Source organism: Chiloscyllium plagiosum, chromosome 16 (assembly GCF_004010195.1).
Source record: "Chiloscyllium plagiosum isolate BGI_BamShark_2017 chromosome 16, ASM401019v2, whole genome shotgun sequence".
Taxonomy (NCBI): domain Eukaryota; kingdom Metazoa; phylum Chordata; class Chondrichthyes; order Orectolobiformes; family Hemiscylliidae; genus Chiloscyllium; species Chiloscyllium plagiosum.
The window spans coordinates 67,828,760-67,850,924 of NC_057725.1; the positions used below are offsets into that span (position 1 = coordinate 67,828,760).

The window sequence follows — 22,165 nt, forward strand, 5'->3', positions numbered from 1 at the left end:
GAGAACACGATCAGAGACATCACGTACCCTTGCACTTGGGAGGCAACATACCAATCGTGAGTCTCTCTCGTTCCCACAAAACCGCCTATCTGTGCCCCTAACTATCGAGTCCCCAATTACTACTGCTTTGCTCTTCTTCACCCTTCCCTTCTGAGTAACGGGGACAGGCTCCGTGCCAGAGACCTGAGGCCCGTTACTTACCCCTGGTAAGTCATCCCCTCCACAAGTATCCAAAACGGTATACTTGTTCTTGAGGGGGACGGCCGCAGGGGGTCCCTGCACTGGCTGCTTCCTCCCAGTCCCCCTCACTGTCACCCATCTATCTGCCATCTTTGGAGTTTCTACTTCGCTAAAGCTCCGACCTATGGCCCCCTCTGCCTCCCGAATGATCCTAAGTTCATCCAACTCCAGCTCCAGTTCCCTAACACGGTCTTGGAGGAGCTGGAGATGGGTGCAATTCCTGCAAGTGTAATCAGCAGGGATGTCCATGGCATCCCTCACCTCAAACATGTTGCAAGAGGAACATTGCACTGCCTTCACTGCCATCCTTCTGAAAGTAACCTTTTATAAAAAACTGGGTCTAAAGAATACAACAAGCAAAATGCAGCACTTACCTACTTACCACAACGGGTCTTATTATTTAGGTTAGAGGAGGAGGGTGGGTGGGAGGCACTATCTCTGTAGTGCCTCGGGTTCTTCTCCTGCGCGCTTTTAAAGGGAAAAAAAACCTACCAGGCTGCCCCTCTGGTCTTCGTCACTTCCCCCTGCTGCTCCCGCTCTTTCTGTAAAGAGAGAAAAAAACACCGCTGCCCGCTACCGGTAAGTAATTTTAAAACAAACTGTCTTACCTTAGCTGCTGCTCGCACTCAAAAGTATCATCTTTACAATATCAAGAGTAGTACATAGACATTTGCAATAAGTTTTATATATGTCATCAATTTTTAAGACTTCCCAAGCATTGGCACAGTCACACGAATTTGTTTCCACATCATCATTAATCTCCCCATGGGTGTGAATATTGTAGTTGTGATCCCAATCTTTAGCATTTATTGTAATTGAAATTCACATGAATTAAACTATTATTTAATAGCCATGGAGACAACATATTGTAATATACTTTAAGTATATCATTGTGCAAATAATTGTTTCTTTTCATTTATTTCTTTTCAGAACTGTAGATTTGAGACATGCAACTATGAGCGAACAAATGACTTCATGTGTGCAAGTCTTGCTTCATATGTTAGTGCTTGTGCCAAAAGAGGTGTTCTCTTAGTAGGCTGGAGAAATTCAGTAGAGCGATGCAGTAAGTATCCTATAATAATTATTATCCTGTAAATTTCAAAATACCTCATAATATCTGTCTAAGGTTCACAATATATTATCAACATTTAAGGCAAAACACATTATTTGTTAATAGTGTAGGTTTTAACTCTGAATCAAATAACTACTGATATGTGCCAAAAACAACAAATGCTGGAGATCACAGCGGATTAGACAGCATCCATGGAGAGAGAGCAAGCTAATTTTTCGAGTCTAGATTCCAGCAGCTGCAATAATTTGCTGCTCCTGATATGCGCCAGTTGTTGCTGTGGGCCATGAGGCCAGGGCTATTTCTATGCCTGAACTTCATTTAAGTAGTCTTGACAGCTGTCAGCACTGAGTGGATCACTAATAAATTAAGTGGTGTTGGGAGTACAGAGTTGGAATGCCTAGATTAGAAACAACAAAAATGATTTTTGTTCAGCTGTGCTATTCTAGGCTGACAAAATTAATTCATGATTCCTCCTTTTGGGCTACTCTGTTTCACCAGTGAAACTGGTGGGTTTATATAGAGTTGGGAAGCCTTATTTGTGTATTAAATGTCCTACTGACCATTCAACAGTAGACCACTTTAAAAATGGTAAAAGCCAGAGCATTGGTATTAATGTGATGATATGCTACGAGGTCCATTTCAAGATGCCCGGTACCTCTCTACCATTTTTTTGGCAAAGACAAAATGATCTCAATATGTGCGAATAACAAGATTTTTCTTAAACCAAGAACTGTTATGTTGAATATTTCACTTGACTTTGAGTAGTGTTAGAGACCAGGCCAGACTCCTTCAAAATATCTTAAGAAGGTAACCCAGACCCTAACTTTTTCTTATTTTAAAGGCAGATGTGAAGTGGATATTCCAGGTGTGATGCAGCTGGTCAAACCACTCAGCTTTAAGGAAAACAGCAAAAACACTCCAGTTGAAATACGAACAAAAGAATATAGAATTTAGAATAACTTAATTATTGGAAAACTTAACTGACCCGACACAGCAGTTTAATGAAGGAGCTGGTCCAATTAACATCCCATAAACACACCCCTTGGCAAGGAGAGATTTCAGAGAGAAAAGTCAGTCGGAATCATCTGCTGAAGCTTGGAGTCTTTCTCTGCACTGCAACAACTTCTGTGCTACAGCCGACCCAGCAGCTTCTCACTGTTACAACTAAACCAAATTAGAAAAAAAAAACCTGAATTGGGAGAACTGGCCACTCCCCTGCCATTGTTAAAGTAAAATATCAAAGTGTGCCATGTATTGAACAAACCTAGATTATTGTTGAGAGTGTGGTGCTCAAAGAGCAGAGCAAGTCAGGCAGCAACCGAGGAGCAGGAGAATCAACATTTCGGGCATAAGCCCTTCATCAGGAATGAGGCTTGTGGGCCGCGGGTGCTGAGAGATAAATAGGAGGGGGTTGGGGATGGGGTGAAGGTAGCTGGGAATGTGATAGGTAGAGGAAGGTGTGGGTGGAAGTGATAGGTCAGAGGGGAGGCTGGAGCTGATGAATAGGAAGGAAGGAAGATGGACAGGTAGGACTGGTCAAGGGGGCGGTGCCAGGTTGGAGGCTTGAGACTGGGAGTATCAAATTGGAGGTATGGGACTGGGGAGTCTTGGTACAGTCCCAAGCCTCCAACTCTCAACTCTGATCTCCGGTATCTGCGGTCCTCACTTTCTCCGAAACCTAGATTGTTGTTAAGTCTTAAACACTTAGGATGGGTTGCAGGTTTTGATTCATAATATGTAAATCCCAGAACTTCTTTCAAACCACATTCCCAAGATAACTTAAGATTTTAGAAAAAACACTTAGACAATGCATTAAAGGTGTGAGGTTAGAATCTGTCTATATTTCAACCTTGAGTCAGACTGGTTCTATTTCCAAAGTAGGAATTTGTAAAATATCACATGGACTGACTGCTTGACGAAGGAGCAGTACTCCAAATAAACTTGTTGGACTATAATCTGATGTTGTGTAATTTTTAACTTTGTCCACCCCAGTCCAACACTGGCATCTCCACATTATTGTTAAAGTAGACATTTCGGCACCTCTGCCTTACAACCTCTCTTGAGAAAAACCCAAGGACAAAATAACCTTTTCAAAGTGACAGCATCATCACAGTAGGCATTGGGAAAAATGTGGATGTGAAAAATAAAGACTTTAGTCAAGATGCTGAGATATTCATTTGAGAAGACATAGTACTAACAGGATCATCATGAGGAAAGTACATTGGACCGATGCAAGATCAAATTGCAAGGGGTTTCCCCCACAAATTTGTGTTATGCAGAACCTATAGGTAGTGAAGGCTACAAATGTATTCTATGTCAAAATAAAGCAAGTAAAAACACTACAATGTAGTGAATATTTAAAAAGCATTTGCTTGACCTTGATACTAAAAAATGTTGGGAGTTAGCTCTGGAAAACCTCCATAATCTTTTTCTGCTGAGCTTGCCATCTTTGGATGAATTGTCAATGCAGTCAAACATATTTTCATATTGCAGTGCAAGATCCACGAGTATCTCTTTAACCTTCATTACTTCAGCTAGAGAAACAGATGAGTGAGTGGGCAGGCGTTCATTGGACTCTTCACTGGCTGATAATCAATTTTTTCTTCCCTTCATACATCTTGTCCATTTTTTGAACTACAGCGCGAAAATTCTGCATGTCACCCAGATGATTTTGTTAGTCTCATCATGTAGATCGTGCCTTAGTATTTGCAAAGCAATGCAGGATTTCTTAGACTTTACAGTCACAAACAGTCTCAGTTTTTTGGTACCTCCTTTGTTGCTGCAAACCTTAGCATTGACACATTGCTTTGTTTTCTTTCCACCATTATACTTGTCACCTGAAACATTACTACGCAATTTGATAAATGATGGAAAACAGTCCAGTTTCACCTGTGTTAAAAACACCTCTTGTTGCATACCTTATTCAGGATATTACAGCCATTACTGTAGCCTTGACAATGGTTTTGTGTTTGCCAAGGTCTCTGTGTTCTGTTTGTTCAGCATGATCACATTGAAGTGTACTATTTTGATGTTACCAGTCTAGAACCTTTGCTTATCAAGAACATTCTTCTAATATTGTTCCAGTGGGATTGAATGACAACTTTGCACAACTGGAGTTTTAGGGTTATCTGAATTAGATTTGTCACAGTTTTAATGAATACCCTATTGATTTTTGGCTGAGAAGTATTTCCAGCGCATGTTCGAGGAGATGCCTACACAACAGCTGCACAGAATTTGTCAGAAAGGTAAATAGGTGACCATCCAACAGCGTGGGCAAAAGAAGATTGTTCTATGCTCTCAAGCTAGTTTTCAGTGCTGAATGGCAGTGACTTTGGTTGGAAGATTCGATTGGTACACCAATGACATGTGAGACAAATGACAATTGCACTGATCATTGGGAATTCTATACTCAGCAAGAAAGGCATTTCTACAAACATCAATGTCTCATGTGGTGTGTTTCCTCCTCAGTGCCAGAATAAAGAACATTACTGGGAGTACAGAGAGCACAGTACTGAGAGCAGAAGAGAAATAGCCAGAAGTCTTGGTCAATATGGGAATGATTGACCTAGAAAAGGAAGGGGTTCATGTCCTATATTTGGACTTTCAAGAGCTAGAGGGAAAGTTAGAAAGCATGATCTCAGATATTAGTTTCTGAAATACTCTTAGTGCTACAGGCTAGTGTGCACTGAAATAAAAGAGCAAAGCAAACTAAAGCACATCTCAAGAAATGGCATAAAATTCTCAAGTGTTAGGACCAATTTGGGGCAGACAAGATCTGTTTAGCCAGAACAAGTTGCATCTCAACAGGAACTGGGAACAACACCTTTGCAGGCAAATTAATTAATGCAAGAGGTTAAGGGATTTAAACTAACCCAATGGATCCACCAGAATAAGGCATTTGAGAGGTGGAAAGATGCACAGAGAACTGGAAAGGGATAATAACAGTAAAATAAACAAACGCCAGCGAAAGGAACAATCAGATTGAGGCAAATGCAGAGCCGTCTTAAATAAGTTTGGTGTGTTTGTATATGGCCAGAGTATAGTGAGTAATACTTGAGATACAGGTATGAGTGCCACATGGAAGAATGATATATTGGGAATGGTACAGATCTGGCTCAAGGAAGGGGAAGGTTCAGAATTTGATTTTCTTGACAACAACGCATCTGAGAAAAATTGGGAAGGAAATGGAAGGTGAGTAGTGGTAGTATTGATGTATGAAACTATTGTAACATTGGAGAGGGATGATATAGTTGACGCGACAAGAATGGAGTCGATAAATTTATTGGTCCTTTTATCTAAGTCAATACTACAGTGGGTCAGTGGTTAGCACCGCTGCCTCACAGCGCCTGGGACCCAGGTTTGATTCCAGCCTTGATGACTGTGTGGAGTTTACATGTTCTCACTGTGTCTCTGTGGGTTTCCACTGGGTGCTCTGGTTTTCTCCCACAGTCCAAAGATGTGCAGATTAGGTGAATTGGCTGTGCTAACTTGTCCTTAGTGTTCAGAGATGTATATGCTAGGTGTATTAGTTGGGGGCAATAAGGTAGCGGAGTGGGTCTGCTAACTCTTTGAGCGTTGGTGTGGACTTGTTGGGCCGAATGACCTGTTTTCACACTAGGAATTCAATAGATTGTAGGTAGTCAAAGCTCTGCAACACTGACTAGTAATAGCTTGCTGGCCTGCAAATGGTCTGTTTATTCAAACATTGCTAACATGTTACCCCAAACTCTATGAAACCTTATCTTAAAGCATCAAATGTCTATGTAGAATTGAGACACTGACACCCAGACCACTATTTGTAGTAACACTGACACACTCCAAGGACTCCTGTGAGTAATGACGTTGACATATTCCCAGTGTAATTAATGGCACTTAGATATGCATGACATTCCCATGGTCAAGCTCAAAATACACAGGGCTAAGTGTGAATCCACCCTAGAAATGCTCTAATCTCTTGGGAAAATCCTGTCCTGGGATCAACCAAATAGAGAAAAGTTAGCCCAATAAACAGAATGGAACAAAATGATGATGGCCTACAAATGGTAGAAAAGATCTAAAAGCAGTTTGAGTAAGCAGTTTTAAATTTTTCAATAAAGAAATTCTCAGATAACTGATATTAATACAAGAAAGTAATACATTCTTTGCAAAGATTGGAGTAGTGCCAGACGACTGGAGGGTGATAAATGTTATTCCATTGTTCAAGAAAGAGAATAGGGATAATCATGGCAATTACAGACCAATCCGTCTTGCTCCAGTGGTGGGCAATTATTGGAGAGGATTCTGAGAGACAGGATTAATGATTACTTGGAAAACCATAGTTTGATTAGAGTATGGCTTTGCAAGGGGCAGGTCATGCCTCACAAGCCTTATTGAATTATTTGAGGATGTGACAAAACACATTGATAAAAGTAGAGCAATGGATGGGGATTTTAACAAGCCATTTGATAAGTTTTCCCATGGTAGGCACATTCAGAAAGAAAGGAGGCGTTAGATGTAGGGAAATTTGGCTATCTGGATACAGAATTGGCTGGCCTATAGAAGACAGAGTATTACAGTAGATGGAAGGTATTCAGCCTGGAGCCTGTGACCAGTGGTGTTCTGCAGGGATCTGTTCTGCAACCTCTGCTCTATGTGATTTTTATAAATGACTTGGATGAGGAAGTGGAAGGGTGGGTTAAGAAGTTTGCTAATGACATAGAGGTTGATGGAGTTGTGGATAGTGTAAAGGCAGTTGTAGATTGCAACGGGACACTGACAGGATGCAGAACTGGGCTGAGAACTAGTAGATGGAGGTCAGCCTGGAAAAGTGTGGTGATTAATTTTGGAAGGTTGAATCTGAATGCAGAATACAGGGATAAAGGGAGGATTATTGGCAGTGTGGAGGAACAGTGGGATCTTGGGTATCCATGACCATAGATCCCTCAAAGTTGTCACCCAAGTTGTTAAGAAGATGTGTAGTGTATTGGCTTTCATTAGCAGGGGGATTAAGTTTAAGAGTCGCAAGGTTATGCTACAGCTCGATAAAGCCCTAGGTAGAACACACTTGGAATATTGTGTTCAGTTCTGGTCACTTCATTATAGGAAGAAATGGAAGCTTTAGACATGGTGCAGAGGTGATTTACCAGAATATTGCCTGGACTGGAGGGCATGTCTTATTAAAAAAAGGTTGAGGAGCTAGGGCTTTTCTCATTGGAATGAAAAAGGATGAGAGGAGACTTGACAGAGGTGTACAAGATATTGAGAGGCATAGATAGAGTGAATATTCAGAGACTTTTTCCCAGGTGGAAATGGCTATCATGAGAGGGCATAATTTTAAAGTGATTGGAGGAAGGTTCAAGGGAGATGTCAGAGGTAGGTTCTTTACACAGAGCATGTTGGTGTATGGAATGCATCTGTAGAATCAGATACATTAAGGACATTTAAGTGACTCTTGGATAGGCACATGGATGATAATAAAACGAAGGCTATGCAGGTTAGTTTGATCCTAGAAGAGGATAAAAGGTCAGCACAACATCGAGGGCCGAAGGGCCTGTACTTTGCTGTATTATTCCATGTTCTATTACAGATTTAAATTCATGGTTGATATGTGAGAAATTATTTTCCGTTCCTTGGCACTGACATCAGTACTGAAAACTGGGAGGTGTATTAATGGAACAAGTTCACCTGAACAGTGCTGGTATCAGAGTTCTGCAAAGTTGTACAGCTAAGATGGCAGAGGCGGCTTTAATTGGGAGTGATTGATCACACAAGGGGAGACATAGTAAATTAAAGAGAAAAGACAAGTATATAGAGTAGGAAAGCTATGTAGTTAATGATAATAAGAACATAGCAGGAACGGACAGAGTGTAAAAATGTGTGGTCAGCAGCAGATAAGGCCAGAATTATGCAAGGATATTATTAAACTGAAGAGAGTTCAGAAAAGAGTTACGCAAAGCGCAAGCAGATGGAACTAGCTTAGTTTGGGTACATGGTCGGCATTGACCGGTTGGACTGAGGGGTCTGATTCCATGCTGTATGAGTCTATGAATATGGAGTCTTTTGATTAAAGATACATGAGTTCAGACGCTACAGTATGTATGGAAAATGCAGTGATGTTCGTGTAATGAACACTGTGTCAGTTCCTTAATTTGTATAGATGAGTTTTATCTCATGTTTTGTTTATGCATCATTATATCTTACGCCTTCCATATACTAAAAATCATTTGAGAGGAGTGATTGTTCTAGCGACAGACATGCAATGATGCAGTGGAGTTTAGCTGTGATGCACCAGTCTGGAAAACATATTTATGTTGGTAATATTTTTGTATTTGGAAGCTGGTGAATTCTATATTAAGGCCATATGGTTGTAAGTTCCCAAGGCAGAAGATGAGGCCTACTTCCGACAAACCAGAGGAGTGGCTATGAGTACTCACATGGCTCCCACTTCCTGCAAATCAGAGGGACTGCTATGGGTAACTGCATGCTTCCAAGTATGCCTGCCTCTTCATAGGATACATGGAACAGTCCCTCTTGTGCAACTACATTGGCACCATCCTCCACCTTTTCCTCTGCTACATTTATAACTGTATTGGCGCTGTCTCGTGCTCTCAAAAGGAGCTTGAACAGTTCATCAACTTCACCCGCACCTTCCATCCTGACCTCAAATTCACCTGACCATCGCTGACATCTCCTTCCCTCCTGAACCTCTCTATCTCCATCTCCACCGACCAACGATGCCCTCAACTATATCTCCTACCTTTCCCACATCTCTGCCCTAAGCCACTCACCTCCCCTCCCCCCCCGCCAAACCCCGCACTCAGCCACAACAAGGATGGAGTCTGCCTAGTCCTCACATTCCATCCCACTAATCTCCAAATCCAACGCATCATCCTCCACCATTTTCACCACCTGCAGTCTGTCTCCACCAACAAAATGATAATTCCTTCCCCACCCCTATCCACTTTCCACAGGGACTGTTCCATCGCAACTCCCTCATTAGGTCTACACTTGCCAACAACCTCACCTCCACACCTGGCACCTTTCCCTGTGGCCGCAGGAGGTGCAACACCTACCCTCACACCTCCCCTCCATCCAAGGCCCCAAAGAATCATTCCAAGTCCAGCAGAGATTCACATGCATTTCCTCTAACCTGTTTTATTGCATCCCTTACTCCTGATATGGTCTCCTCTACATTGGAGACACGGGGTGCAGACTAGGGGATAGGTTCAGGGAACATCTTCCAGTTGCCAGCCATTTCAATTCCTCCTCCCACTTCCCCAATGACATGTTGATCCTGGGCCTCCTCTGCCATCAAAATAAGGTCACATGCAAACTGGAGGAAGAACACCTCAACTTCTGCCTCAGGAGTTTACAACCAATTGGTCTTAACATAAAATTCACCAGTTTCCAAATTTCCCCTCCCCACACCTCATCCCAAACCCAAACCTCCAAAATGGCACTGCCCTCATGACCTGTCCAACCTGTCCTTCTTTCTTCCCATCTATCCACTCCACCCTCCCCTCCGACCTATCACTATCAACCCCCACCTGCATCAACCTATTGCCTTCCCACCTATATTCACTCCCCCCACCCCAACCCTCTCCAATCCTTCTAAAGGGCTTATGCTTGAATCGTTGACTCTCCTGCTCTCAGATGCTGCCTGATCTACTGTGCTTTTCCAGCACTACACTTTTTGACTCTTAATCTGGCTGACAGATAAAGAGAAGAGTGTCAGAAATTCTGGCATTCTGATAGCTAACGCTGAAGAGGCAGTACAAAAGGCAAGGACTGTTCATTGTAAAGAAAGGGTGACTTGGTGACGGGATACTGGCCTCTGTGGAATTATTTAAGTGTTGATGAGAGAAAAGCAAATTCCTATAGAAACTCTTTCGCACCAGTTCTCTTTGAGTTAGGGTAAGCATTTCTTACATCATGCCTTTGTTTGGGAAGTTTGACTTGTTTCACCCTACCTTGAGGAACTGGGCCCAGTATGTAGAAAGAACGTGCTATTTTTTCTTGCCAAATAGCATTGTCGCAGACAAAAAGGAATGTGTGATTCTCCTGACACCCTGTGGAGCTGCAGCTTTTTCTGTTATTTGGAATAAACTTTTCCTGAGGCATCAGATACTAAAACATTTCAAGAATTGAATTGTCACATGGACCGAGGCACAGTGAAAAGCTTTGTCTTGCCAGCAATACAGGCAGATCACATAGATAAGTAAATAATAGGTAAACAGTGGCAAAAAACCTAAACACAAGTACAGGCGAATGAAGAGTATGCTATTAAGTTTAAAGAGTGTAGAACGATTGTAGGAAACAGGAAACTTTGATCTGCATGCAGGAGCTCGCAAGGAGTCGACCATATTCGACACCATCTTGCATCATGAATTGACGGACATAGTTAGGGAGTATTACAACACTAAGGCTGTTTTAATTCTGCCACGCTATTGCTTTTACTTGACAATTCGAGAACTAGGGAAACCGGCATTGGGATTTTTCACTGGGTTAAGATGACTTGTGCTAAACATCGCTATCTGAGGAAAAGGGCACAGACTGTTCACTCTATCTAACCCTCTGATGATGTTATATGTCTCAAGCAAGTCAACTCTCAACATTCTTCTCTCTAATGAAAACAGACTCAAGTCCCTCAGCCTTTCCTCATAAGACTTTCCGTCCATACCAGGCAACATCCTAGTAAATCTCTCTGAACCATTTCCAAGGCTTCCACAACCTTACTATAATGCGGTGACCAGAACTGTACGCAATACTCCAAGTGCAGCCACACCAGAATTTTGTACAGCTGCAGCATGACCTCATGGTTCCAAAACTCAATCCCTTTATTAATAAAGGCTAACACATGGTATGCCTTCTTAACAACCCTATCAACCCCAATAGCAACTTTCAAGGATCTATGTACATGGAAACAGAGATCTCGCTGCTCATCTACACTATCAAGAATCTTACCATGAGCCCAGTACTTTGCATTGTTGTTACTCCTTCCAAAGTGCACTACCTCACACTTATCCACATTAAACTCCATTTTCCACCTCTCAGCCCAGCTTTGCAGCTTATCTATGTCCCCCTGTAATCTACAATATCCTTTGTCACTATCCACAACTCTATTGACCTTAGTGTCATCCGCAATTTTACTAACCCATTCTTCTATGCTCTTATCCAGGTCATTTTAAAAACGTGACAAACAGCAGTGGACCCAAAACAGATCCTTACACTCGTAACTGAACTCCACGATGAATATTTCCCATTAACTACCACTCTGTTTTCTTTCAGCTAGCCAATTTCTGATCCAAACCGCTAAATCGTCCTCAATCCCATGCCTCCGTATTTTGTGCATAGCATACTATCCTTATCAAATGTCTTACTAAAATCCATATACATCATATCAACTGCTTTACCCTCATCCACCTGTTTGGTCACCTTCTCAAAGAACTCAATAAGGTTTGTGAGGCACGACCTACTCTTCACAAAACTGTGTTGACTATCCCTAATCAATTTATTCCTTTATAGATGATTATAAATCCTCTCTCTTACAACCCCTTCCAATACATCCACAACTAAAGTAAGGCTCATTGGTCTATAATTACGAGTGCTGTCTCTTGTTCCCTTCTTGAACAAGGCAACAACATTTCCATCCTCCAGTCTTCTGGCACTACTCCTGTGGACAATGACAACATAAAGATCAAAGCAAAAGGCTCAGTAATCTTCTCCCTGGCTTCCCAGAGAATCTTAGGATTAATCCCATTGGCCCAGGGGACTTACTTGTCTTTACATTTTCCAGAATTGCGAACACGTCCTCCTTGTGTACCTCAATACCATCTAGTCCAGTAGCCTGTATCTCAGTATTCTCCTCTTCAACTTTGTCTTTTTCTAGTGTGAATACTAATGAGAAGTATTCATTTAGCACTTCCCCATCTTCTCTGACTCCAAGCACAACTTACCACGACTATCCTTGGTTGGCCCTAATCTTTCTCTAGGTAAAAACAATGACTGCAGATGCTGGAAACCAGATTCTGGATTAGTGGTCTTGGAAGAGCACAAAGTTCAGGCAGTATCCGAGGAGCTAAACTTTCTCTAGTCATTCTTTTATTCCTGATATACCTATAGAAAGCCTTAGGGTTTTCCTTGATCCTATCTGCCCACAACTTCTCGTGTCCCCTCCTCGCTCTCCTTAGCTCTCTCTTTAGGTCTTTCCTGGCTAACTTGTAACATCTCATCCTAACACAACCCTTCTTCTTCCTCTTGACAAAACATTCAACTTCCATAGTAAACCACGGCTCCCGCGCTCAACAACATCCTCCCTGCCTGACAGGTGCATACTTATTAAGGATCCACAGTAGCTGTTCTTTGAATAAGCTCCACTTTTCAATTGTGCCCATCCCTGCAGTTTCCTTCCTCATTTGATGCATCCAAAGTCTTGCCTAATTGCATCATTGTTGCCTTTCCCCCAGCTATAACTCTTGCCCTGCGGTATATATCTAGCTGTTTCCATCAAGAACAAAGAGAAGATAAAACATTACAGCACATGAATAGGCCTTTTGGCCCTCCAAGCCTGCGCTAATCCATATCCTCTATCTAAATCTGTCGCCCATTTTCTAAGGATCTGGATTCCTTTGCTCCCTGCTCATTCCATGTGTCTGTCCAGATACATCTTAAATGACACTATTGTTCCTGCCCCTACCACCTCCACTGGCAACACATTCCAGGTACCCATCACCTTCTGTGTGAAGAACTTTCCATGTATATCTCCCCTAAATGTCTCCCCTCTCCCTTTGAACTCATGGCTCCTTGTAATTAAGTCCTCCACTCTGGGAAAAACATTTCTTGCTATCCACCCTGTCTACAACTCTCATAATTTTATAGGCCTCAATCAGGTCCCCCCTCAACCTCCTTCTTCCCAAAGAAAATAATCCTAACCTACTCAACCTCTCCTCATTGCTAGCACCCCCCCATACCAGGCAACATCCTGGTGAACCTCCTCTACATCCTCCCCAAAGCGTCCACACCCTTTTGGTAATGTGGCGACCAGAACTGTACACAGTATTTGAAATATGGCTGAACCAAAGTCTTATGCAACTGTAACATGACCTGCCAACTCTTGTACTCAATACTCTGTCCGATGAAGGAAAGCATGCCATATGCCTTCTTGACCACTCTACTGACCTGTGTTGCCACCTTCAGGAAACAATGGACCTGAACACTCAGATCTCTATGTACAGCAATTTACCGCAGGACTTTTCCATTTACAGTATAGTTCACTCTGGAATTGCATCTTCCAAAATGCATCATCTCACATTTGTCCAGATTGAACTCCATCTGCCATTTCTCTGCACAACTCTCCAATCTATTTATATTCCCCATCACTATCTGCTACACCACCAATCTCAATGTCATTAAAGTAAACATAACTGAATTGTGGTCACTATCATCAAAGTGCTCAACTACCTCCAAATCTAACATCTGGCCAGTTGCATTACCCAGTACCAAATCTAATGTGGCCTCGCCCTTTGTCTGCATACTGTGTCAGGAAACCCTCCTGCACGCATTGGACAAAAACTGACCCATCTAAAATACTTGAATTATTGTATTCCCAGTCAATATTTGGAAAGTTAATGTCCCCCATAACAACTACCCTGTCACTCTCGCTCCTATCGAGGATTGTCATTGCTATCTTATCCTCTACATCTCTGGAACTATTCAGAGGTCTGTAGAAATCTCCCAACAGAGTGACCTCTCCTTTCCTGTTTCTAACCTCAGACCTTACTACCTCAATAGAAGAGTCCTCAAACATCCTTTCTGCAACCGTAATACTGTCCTTGACTAACAATGCCACCCACCCCATCCAAAAAGCATTAGCAAATATCTCCCGCTCGATATTGCTACCACTCTGGTTCAAACCACCCTGTTTGTTGCGGTCTCACCTACCCCAGAAAGAGCCCCAATTATTCAGGAATCCAAAACCCTCCCTCCTGCATCATTCCTATAGCCACATGTTCAACTCCTCTCTCTCCCCAACTCCTTGCCTCGCTAGCATGTGGCACAGGCAACAAACCAGAGTTAACAAGTCTGATTGTTCTAGCTCTAAGCTTCTACCCTAGCTCCCTGAATTGCTGCCTTAAAACCCAATCTCTCTTCCTACCTATGTCATTAGTACCTATGTGGACGACGAGTTGAGGCTGCTCCCCCCTCCCCCTCAAGAATCCCAAAAACATGATCAGAGATATCATGAATCCTGGCACCTGGGAGGCAACAACTGTGAGTCTCTCTCATTCCCAAAGAACTTCCCTAAAGGCTACAGTGCAGAGCGAAGTTTCATAAAAACTGCAATCAGATGTGGTCATGCCGGTATCGATGTCCATTAAAACTGGATGACCATTTAACCAGACATTTATTTTGATTGGTTCTTATTTGGATGTTGCTAAGCAATTTAAGTGTTCCAAACCAGAAGTAGGTGGACTTTCCAGGGTATGAACTCTCCTGGAGACCCTGCCTCTGAGTTCTCTGATTCAATTTACTCAAGTAAGACACATTAGCTGTCCTAAGTCAGCAAGCTGGCGGCAATTACAATGGGTTGTCGGTCACGATCCTGAAGAAAATTCTATCCATTTGATCAAGAGTTGGCTTTGTTTTGGGGTTTTGCTGTGGGCTGACCTAGAGTCCCTCTGATCAGGATTTTGTCCTGAGTGAGTCTATGCCATTGCCTGCACCCAAGTGGTGTTCCCCACCCTCAGTTGGTCTGGCAAGAGTGTCCAGTTCCATAGGAAAACCCTGCAACACATATGCTCCACTTGCTGCATTTTCCAATTATAAAGCCAGTCTAGTGCCTGTTCAAAGTCCAGTTGAGCTTCAGCTAGTTAGCCTTTTTGCATAGTTACATCATTAATCCTCCATATCAAGTAGTCTCTAAGTATCTCATTAAGGAATAAATTAAAGGAAAAAGAATAACTAGAGAGAGAATTGGAGCCCTCAAGGACCAAAGTGTGTGTAGAACCGCAGGAGATGGGCGAGGTCCTCAATGAATATATCTCCTCTGTGTTTACTGTAGATAAAGACATGAAGACTTGGGAACTTGGGGAGGTTAGTGGTGATAACTGATGGACAGTCCATATCACGGGAGTTGGGAATCACAGTGTTGGATTTATTAGAATCTAACAAAGTGGATAAATCTCTTGATCCTGACCAGCTATATCCAAGAACACTGCAAGAGGCTAGAGAATAAATTGTGTGGCCTGAGCTGATATATCTGCATCATTGTTAGCCATGGGTGAGGTCCCAGAAGACTGAAGGGTAGTGAACGTTGTGCCCTTATTCAAGAAGGCTGCAAAGAGAAACCTGGGAACAAGAGACCAGTAAGCTTAATATCTGTGGTAGGTACGTCACTTGAGAAGATTCTGAGGGATAAGATATACATGCATTTGGAAAGACAGGATTTGGTTTGATTAGGAATAGTCAGAATGGCTTTGTGAATGGGGAATCATGCCTCCCAAATTTGTTAGAGTTCTTTGACGAAGTGCCCTTTGTTGAGGTAAAGGCAGTAGACGTAGTCTATATGGATTTCAGTATGGCATTTGATTAGGTTCCACATGGTAGATTGCTCTGGAAGGTTAGATCACATGGAATAGTTCGTAAGTTTGCAGATGATACTAAAATAGATGTTATCGTGGACAGTGAGGAAGGTTGTCAGAAATTGCAGCATGACCTTGATCAGCTGGGGAAATAGGCCGAGAAGTGGCAAATGGAGTTTAATATATATAAGTGTGAGGTCTTGCATTTTGGAAAATCAAATCGAGGTAGGAGTTCTATGGTGAATGTTAGGGCCTTAAGCAATGTAATGGAACAGAGGGATCTTGAAGTTCTGGTGCACAGTTCTCTGAAAGTGGATTCACAAGTAGACAGGGCAGTTAAGAAGGCTTTTGGCACACAGGCCTTCATCAGTAAGGGCACTGATTATAGAAATTCGGAAGTTATGTTGCAGTTGTACGGGATGTTGATGAGGCTGTGCTTGTAATATTATGTTCTGGTTTGGTCACTTTGTTATAGGAAGGATGTTTTTAAATTGGGAAGAGTACAGAAGAAATTTACAAGGATGTTGTCAGAACTCAAGGGAGAGGTTGGGCAAGCTTGGACTTTTTTCTTTGAAGTGTAGGAGACTGAGGGGGGATCTGATAGAAGTGTATAAGGTCATGAGAGGCATGGATAGGATGAATGCACTCAGTCATTTTCCCAGTTTTAGGGAATCGACGACTAGACAGCATCAGGTTTTAGATTAGATTAGATTACATTACAGTGTGGAAACAGGCCCTTCGGCCCAACAAGTCCACACCGACCCGCCGAAGCGCAACCCACCCATACCCCAACATTTACCCCTATACCTAACACTACGGGCAATTTAGCGTGGCCAATTCACCTGACCTGCACATCTTTGGACTGTGGGAGGAAACCGGAGCACCTGGAGGAAACCCACGCAGACACGGGGAGAACGTGCAAACTCCACACAGTCAGTTGCCTGAGGCGGGAATTGAACCCGGGTCTCTGGCGTTGTGAGGCAGCAGTGCTAACCACTGTGCCACCGTGCCGCCCACGGAGGTTGGAGGTGAAATTATAAAAACGAACCTGAGAGGCAACTTTTTTACACAGGAAATGGTATACATATGGAATGAGCTGCCAGCGGAAGCGGTTGAGACATGTACATGAACAAAATTTGAAAGGCATTTAGACAAATACATATATAGGAAAGGTTTTGAAGGATATGGGTCAAGTGCAGGGAAATGGGGTTAGCATGGATGGATATTTTGTTCAGCATGGAGCAGTTTGACTCTGTGACATGGAGTCCTGGAAGTGTTGGTCACAGATAATGGTCCATCTTTTACTGTTAGGGAATTTGGGTATCTCCAAAGTCAAATGGGATTCAACATAAAGAACAGCTCCTTACCACCCATCATCCAATGGCCTGGCAGAAAGAGTTTGATTATAGAACCACCCCACATGCAACTACAGGGATAGCACTGGCAGAACTGCTGATGGGTAGAACATTCTGCAGCAGGTTAAGTCTGATCTTCCTGCACCTGGGAGAGAGAGTTAAATGGCATCAGGAACACCAGCGCCAGATGTAAGATCCCGCCAAGTAAGAGATGTTTTGATATGGGGATGAAGTTTTGTGAAAGAATCATGCCCTGCATTAGTAAGAGGCATAGTCAATGTGAGGTCAGGACTAGTGATGTGTAAGGTTAGAGTTAATGCAATGGTCCTGAAAAAGCATGTGGACCATATGAAAACTACAAATTCACAAACCGTGCAAAACATGCCCTGCTCTCAGAACATTTGGAAAGTCTGCCTATCAAGCATTGATCAGTCCTCTGACTCAGTCTTGGACATGATGGATGTTGCTGCCTCAACATCTTTGCCACCAGAAGAAGCGTGTGAAATTCTGCCGATTCGCTCCTGGCGCAAGAGCGAGCTCTCATGCCTTACATGCCGCCTGTATTAGATGTTGAATCAGAGGAACCTAACCTGATGCTAAAAGACTCCAGGAAGGTCTTTAAGATAGTAGATCGGCCTAAGTCCTCAGTCTCAGAGGGGGAAGGATGTAACAATTCCAACAAGGTCAGCCAGATGGACCTCATAGACTATGACTTCCCCATTTGGGGTGTTAATGTGGCCCAGTCAAGGAGCCCTGACAGATAAAAATAAGAGAATCAGGGATTCTAGCACTCTGATAGCTGACTCTGAAGAGGCAGTACTAAAAGCAAGGCTGTTCATGTGTAAATAAAGGGTGATTTAGTGATAGGATACTGGCCTCTGAGTAAAAAAAAACAATTCTGACATCTCTCCTATATCTATCACCCCTCAACTTAAAGCTATGTCCCCTTGTGTTAAACATCGCTATCTGAGGAAAAAGGCACAGACTGTCCACTCAATCTAACCCTCAGCCTTTCCTCATAAGACTTTCCGTCTATACCAGGCAACATCCTAGTAAATCTCTCTGAACCATTTCCAAGGCTTCCACAGCCTTCCTATAATGTGGTGACCAGAACTATACGGCAATACTCCAAGTGCGGCCGCACCAGAATTTTGTACAGCTGCAGCATGACCTCATGGTTCCGAAACTCAATCCCTACAACAGTAGTAGACTCCTCAACTTGAAGTCAGCATGTAATTACTGTGTTATGGCTGCTGCTGTCGATAATTTTGAAATAAAGCAGGTAAGAGACTTTTAGATGTCCTTGCAGTGGGCTTTACGATTATTGACCATAGCAGTGACACAACTGAAGACTTGCAAATATTTGCAAACTTCATCGTCAAGTTCATAAAAACCATTCCCGCCCATGACCAAGGGTCTTCAATTATAACCACAGTGTTAGTGCATGATTGGTTTATCCATTTTTGGTGTTCCATATCAAATTTAAAAGATCTAGGACACAACTTTGAATGCAAAATCCTACAGGAACAATGTTGCTTGGAGTTGCACAACTCGATTTCACAGGGTAATGAACAGTGCAAACAACTCAACAGTACACTGCATAATCTTATCTCTGGAGAGCAAGCAAAAATGGTATGAATACATTCCAGAGATGGTTTATTCTTATAATTGTACCCTACAAGGTTCCACTGGCTAGTCTCCACACTATTTATGTTTTGTCCTTTCCATGGTCATCTCCTTTGACTTACTACACTTTCTGATGGAATTGACAGGGTAGCTGAGCATCTCACAATGTTAAGCCAGGAGATCGAACTGGCACTCGAGAGTATAGTCGGTTCTGCTATAATATGTATTTCTTCAATGCGAATTGGCTTTAACATGATTGAAGAGTTTAGCTCATTATTTGTAGAACGTGAATTTTCCTTACGAGAATAGGACTATCGCATTATCTCAGAACTGACTGTAATCGATTACAAGAAGACATTGAACAATCACAAAGTGATCACTTTTCAATTGGTCATAGGGTATTTCTCCAAAATAGGAATATTGGTGTTCGAAACAATAAACAGGATGTCTGAGACTCCACAGAGTTATCAAGAGGATAGATTTGGGTGGTTACACCTATGTTGTTGAACTGGTAGTTAGAGGGCAGCCTTGCAAAATGATTCACCGTGGGAATTGCTTGAGGCAGAAAGTCTATTTGATGGTGTGGAGGCAAATAGTTCACTCAATGGTAATACAGAACTTGAAGTGTTTGCTGCATTATAGCTCAGGTGGTGTGTAGTTGAAAAGTAATGAGGTATCCTAGATTAACCTGTGTGCTCTGAATCCAGGGATTGCATTGTGTGTTGGAAAGGCTATTCCAACCCTGGAAGATGGATGGACTGTCACAAGGCAGTAATGGAAGTTGTTATGGAACAGGCCAGACCCCCTCAAAACATTTTAAGATGGTAGCCCAGACCATAACTTTTCCTTATTTAAAAGCTAGATGTGAAGTGCATGTTCCAGATGTGATGTGACTGGTCACACTACTCAATGTTAAGTAAAACAGTTTATTTAAACACTATTGTTAAAATTCAGACAAAAGAAAGAGGAATTTAGAATAAATGAACTATTGGAAATTTAACCAAGTAGTAGATGCAGTACCTATCATTAATTAACTGTTTCAATATAGTATCATCCCATAAACACACTCCTTGGCAAAGAGGCAAATTCAAACACAGATTTTTACATGCAATTCTTCAATCCAGGAGGGAAAAAGATATGAAGAGAGATTACAGAGAAAGTATCAGCTAGGAATCATTCACTGAAACTTCCAACTCTTCTGAGACCCCAAACAGCTTTGAAATGCTGAAAAAGCTAAAATGAGACAAAAGAAACCCTGCAGTTCCTGGAATCATAAGTAGACAAGCAGGAGGCTGGAAGAACACAGCAAGACAGGCAGCATCAGGAGGTGGAGAAGTCAACGTTTTGGGTCTCACCCAAAAACAAGAAGACCTGATCTGTGAAAGCTGGCCACACACATTCAAGCTGCATCCATTGTTCCAACTTTGCAAAAAAAACCTGAAGACCTCATAAGTTGTTTACTTAGCTGTCTGCAGTAGTGAGTTTGGAACTTCTGCCTTTACAACCTCTCTTCAAAAAACTCAGGACAGAGTAATCTACATAAAGTCACAGCATTGTCACAATATAACAAATGCTACTGATCATATGACTGTTGGAGACCTGATGAAGGACAGCGATTGGAACCTATGCAAAGAGGATAAGAGACTGAGAAATTCCTCTTGAGCAAATGCTGAATGTCATCCTAACAGTCACTAATTGCCTCGATCAGTTATGCAAGAAGAGAATACTGCCACTAATGTAGTGTCTTGACCAGGAATTAAATTGAATGTTTAATTGCAACATGTTTTCTTTTACAAAAGAGGAGATGCAGCCAAAAGATGACTGCAGATATAAATTCATTGGCTAGAGATTAACCTGGGTGTCTCACAATCTGAGGGTGTCCAGGAAGCTTCAAGAGGAGAAATGTACTACAAACTAAACTAGAATCTCCTGTGAGTATCTCAGACTGTGAAGGTGATGGGAGAAAAGACTGCAATCTGGCCAAGAGGCATGTTTGTATTTTCCCCTTTCAAGAATGCAGAAGTTTCAGGGGTTAAATGCAAGTTTTCACCTTTGTCATGTATGCTGGTGGGCTGAAGTGGTCAAGTGTGCTAGTGGGCTGAGGTGCTTATATACTAGCCTGAGTTTGAGCAGTAGTATTCTGTGAACGTCACAGTTGAAGAACCATCCATTAGTAATTCCAGCATTGCAGGCAAAGGATTCACTTACTCTGAGTGTTGGAAGCCTGTGAAAAGGAGATGGGGTGAAAGAAGCATTCTCTCAATCTGAATTATGGAAGCTAGTTAGCAAGCCTGTTCAAAAGGAAATGGAACAAAAGATTATCAACATTCCTCTGTCTTCTATTCATCAGCACTCAAGCTTATCTACATACTGTTAACTTTTATCATTTTTGGACTTGGTTGTATTTTCTAATCTGTATATGTGCTACATTTTTATTTCTTCTCATGTTTAGCAATTAAGAAACTATTTTGTTTCCTCAGAAAAGCTTGATTAAATTAGCTCTTTTTAAAACATCAATTTACCAGGGAGAAAAAATAAGTAAGGGCGGCTTCTTTTTTAATTAGAGTCATAAAGTCCTACAGCATGTAGACAGGTCTTTCAGCCCCAACTAGTCCATACCGACCAAAATGTCCGTCCATGCTAACCCCATTTCCCTGCACTTGGCCCATATTATTCTAAAGCAAACGTGGGTACTGCAGATGCTGGAGATTAGAGTCAAGATTAGAGTATTGCTGGAAAAGCACAGCAGGTCAGGTAGCATCTGAGGAACAGGAAAATCGATGTTTCAGGCAAAAGCCGTTCATCAGTCAGGGCATTGACTATAGATGTTGGTGAGGCCGCACTTGGAGTATTGTGTTCAGTTTTGGTCATTTTGCTATGGGAAAGATGTTATTAAACTAGTAAGAGTGCAGAAGAAATTTACAAGGATGTTGCCAGATCCCAAGGGACTGAGTATAGGGAGAGGTTGGACAAGCTAGGACTTTCTTCTTTCGAGGAAGGGATAAAAACCTTCCCTGATGAAGTGCTTTTGCCCGAAACGTCAATTTTGCTGCTCCTTGGATGCTGCCTGACTTGCTGTGCTTTTCCAGCACTACTCTAGATTACATTAAATTAGATTACATTACAGTGTGGAAACAGGCCCTTCGGCACAACAAGTCCACACCGACCCGCCGAAGCGCAACCCACCCAAACCCTTACATTTACCCCTTACCTAACACTACGGGCAATTTAGCATGGTCAATTCACCTGACCTGCACATCTTTGGACTGTGGGAGGAAACCGGAGCACCCGGAGGAAACCCACGCAGACACGGG

The 22,165-nt window shown here is 42.4% G+C and overlaps 1 protein-coding gene across 1 annotated transcript in view; it reads left to right on the plus strand.

Annotated features, from left to right (window-relative positions):
* LOC122558128 (mucin-6-like) overlaps window positions 1–22,165 on the plus strand; it is a 48,509-nt gene that overhangs the window by 9,060 nt on the left and 17,284 nt on the right. Inside the window, exon 2 of the mRNA XM_043706447.1 lies at window positions 1,171–1,303. Within this exon, the coding sequence (XP_043562382.1) occupies window positions 1,171–1,303 (133 nt within the window). The remainder of the gene's footprint in view (window positions 1–1,170; window positions 1,304–22,165) is intronic.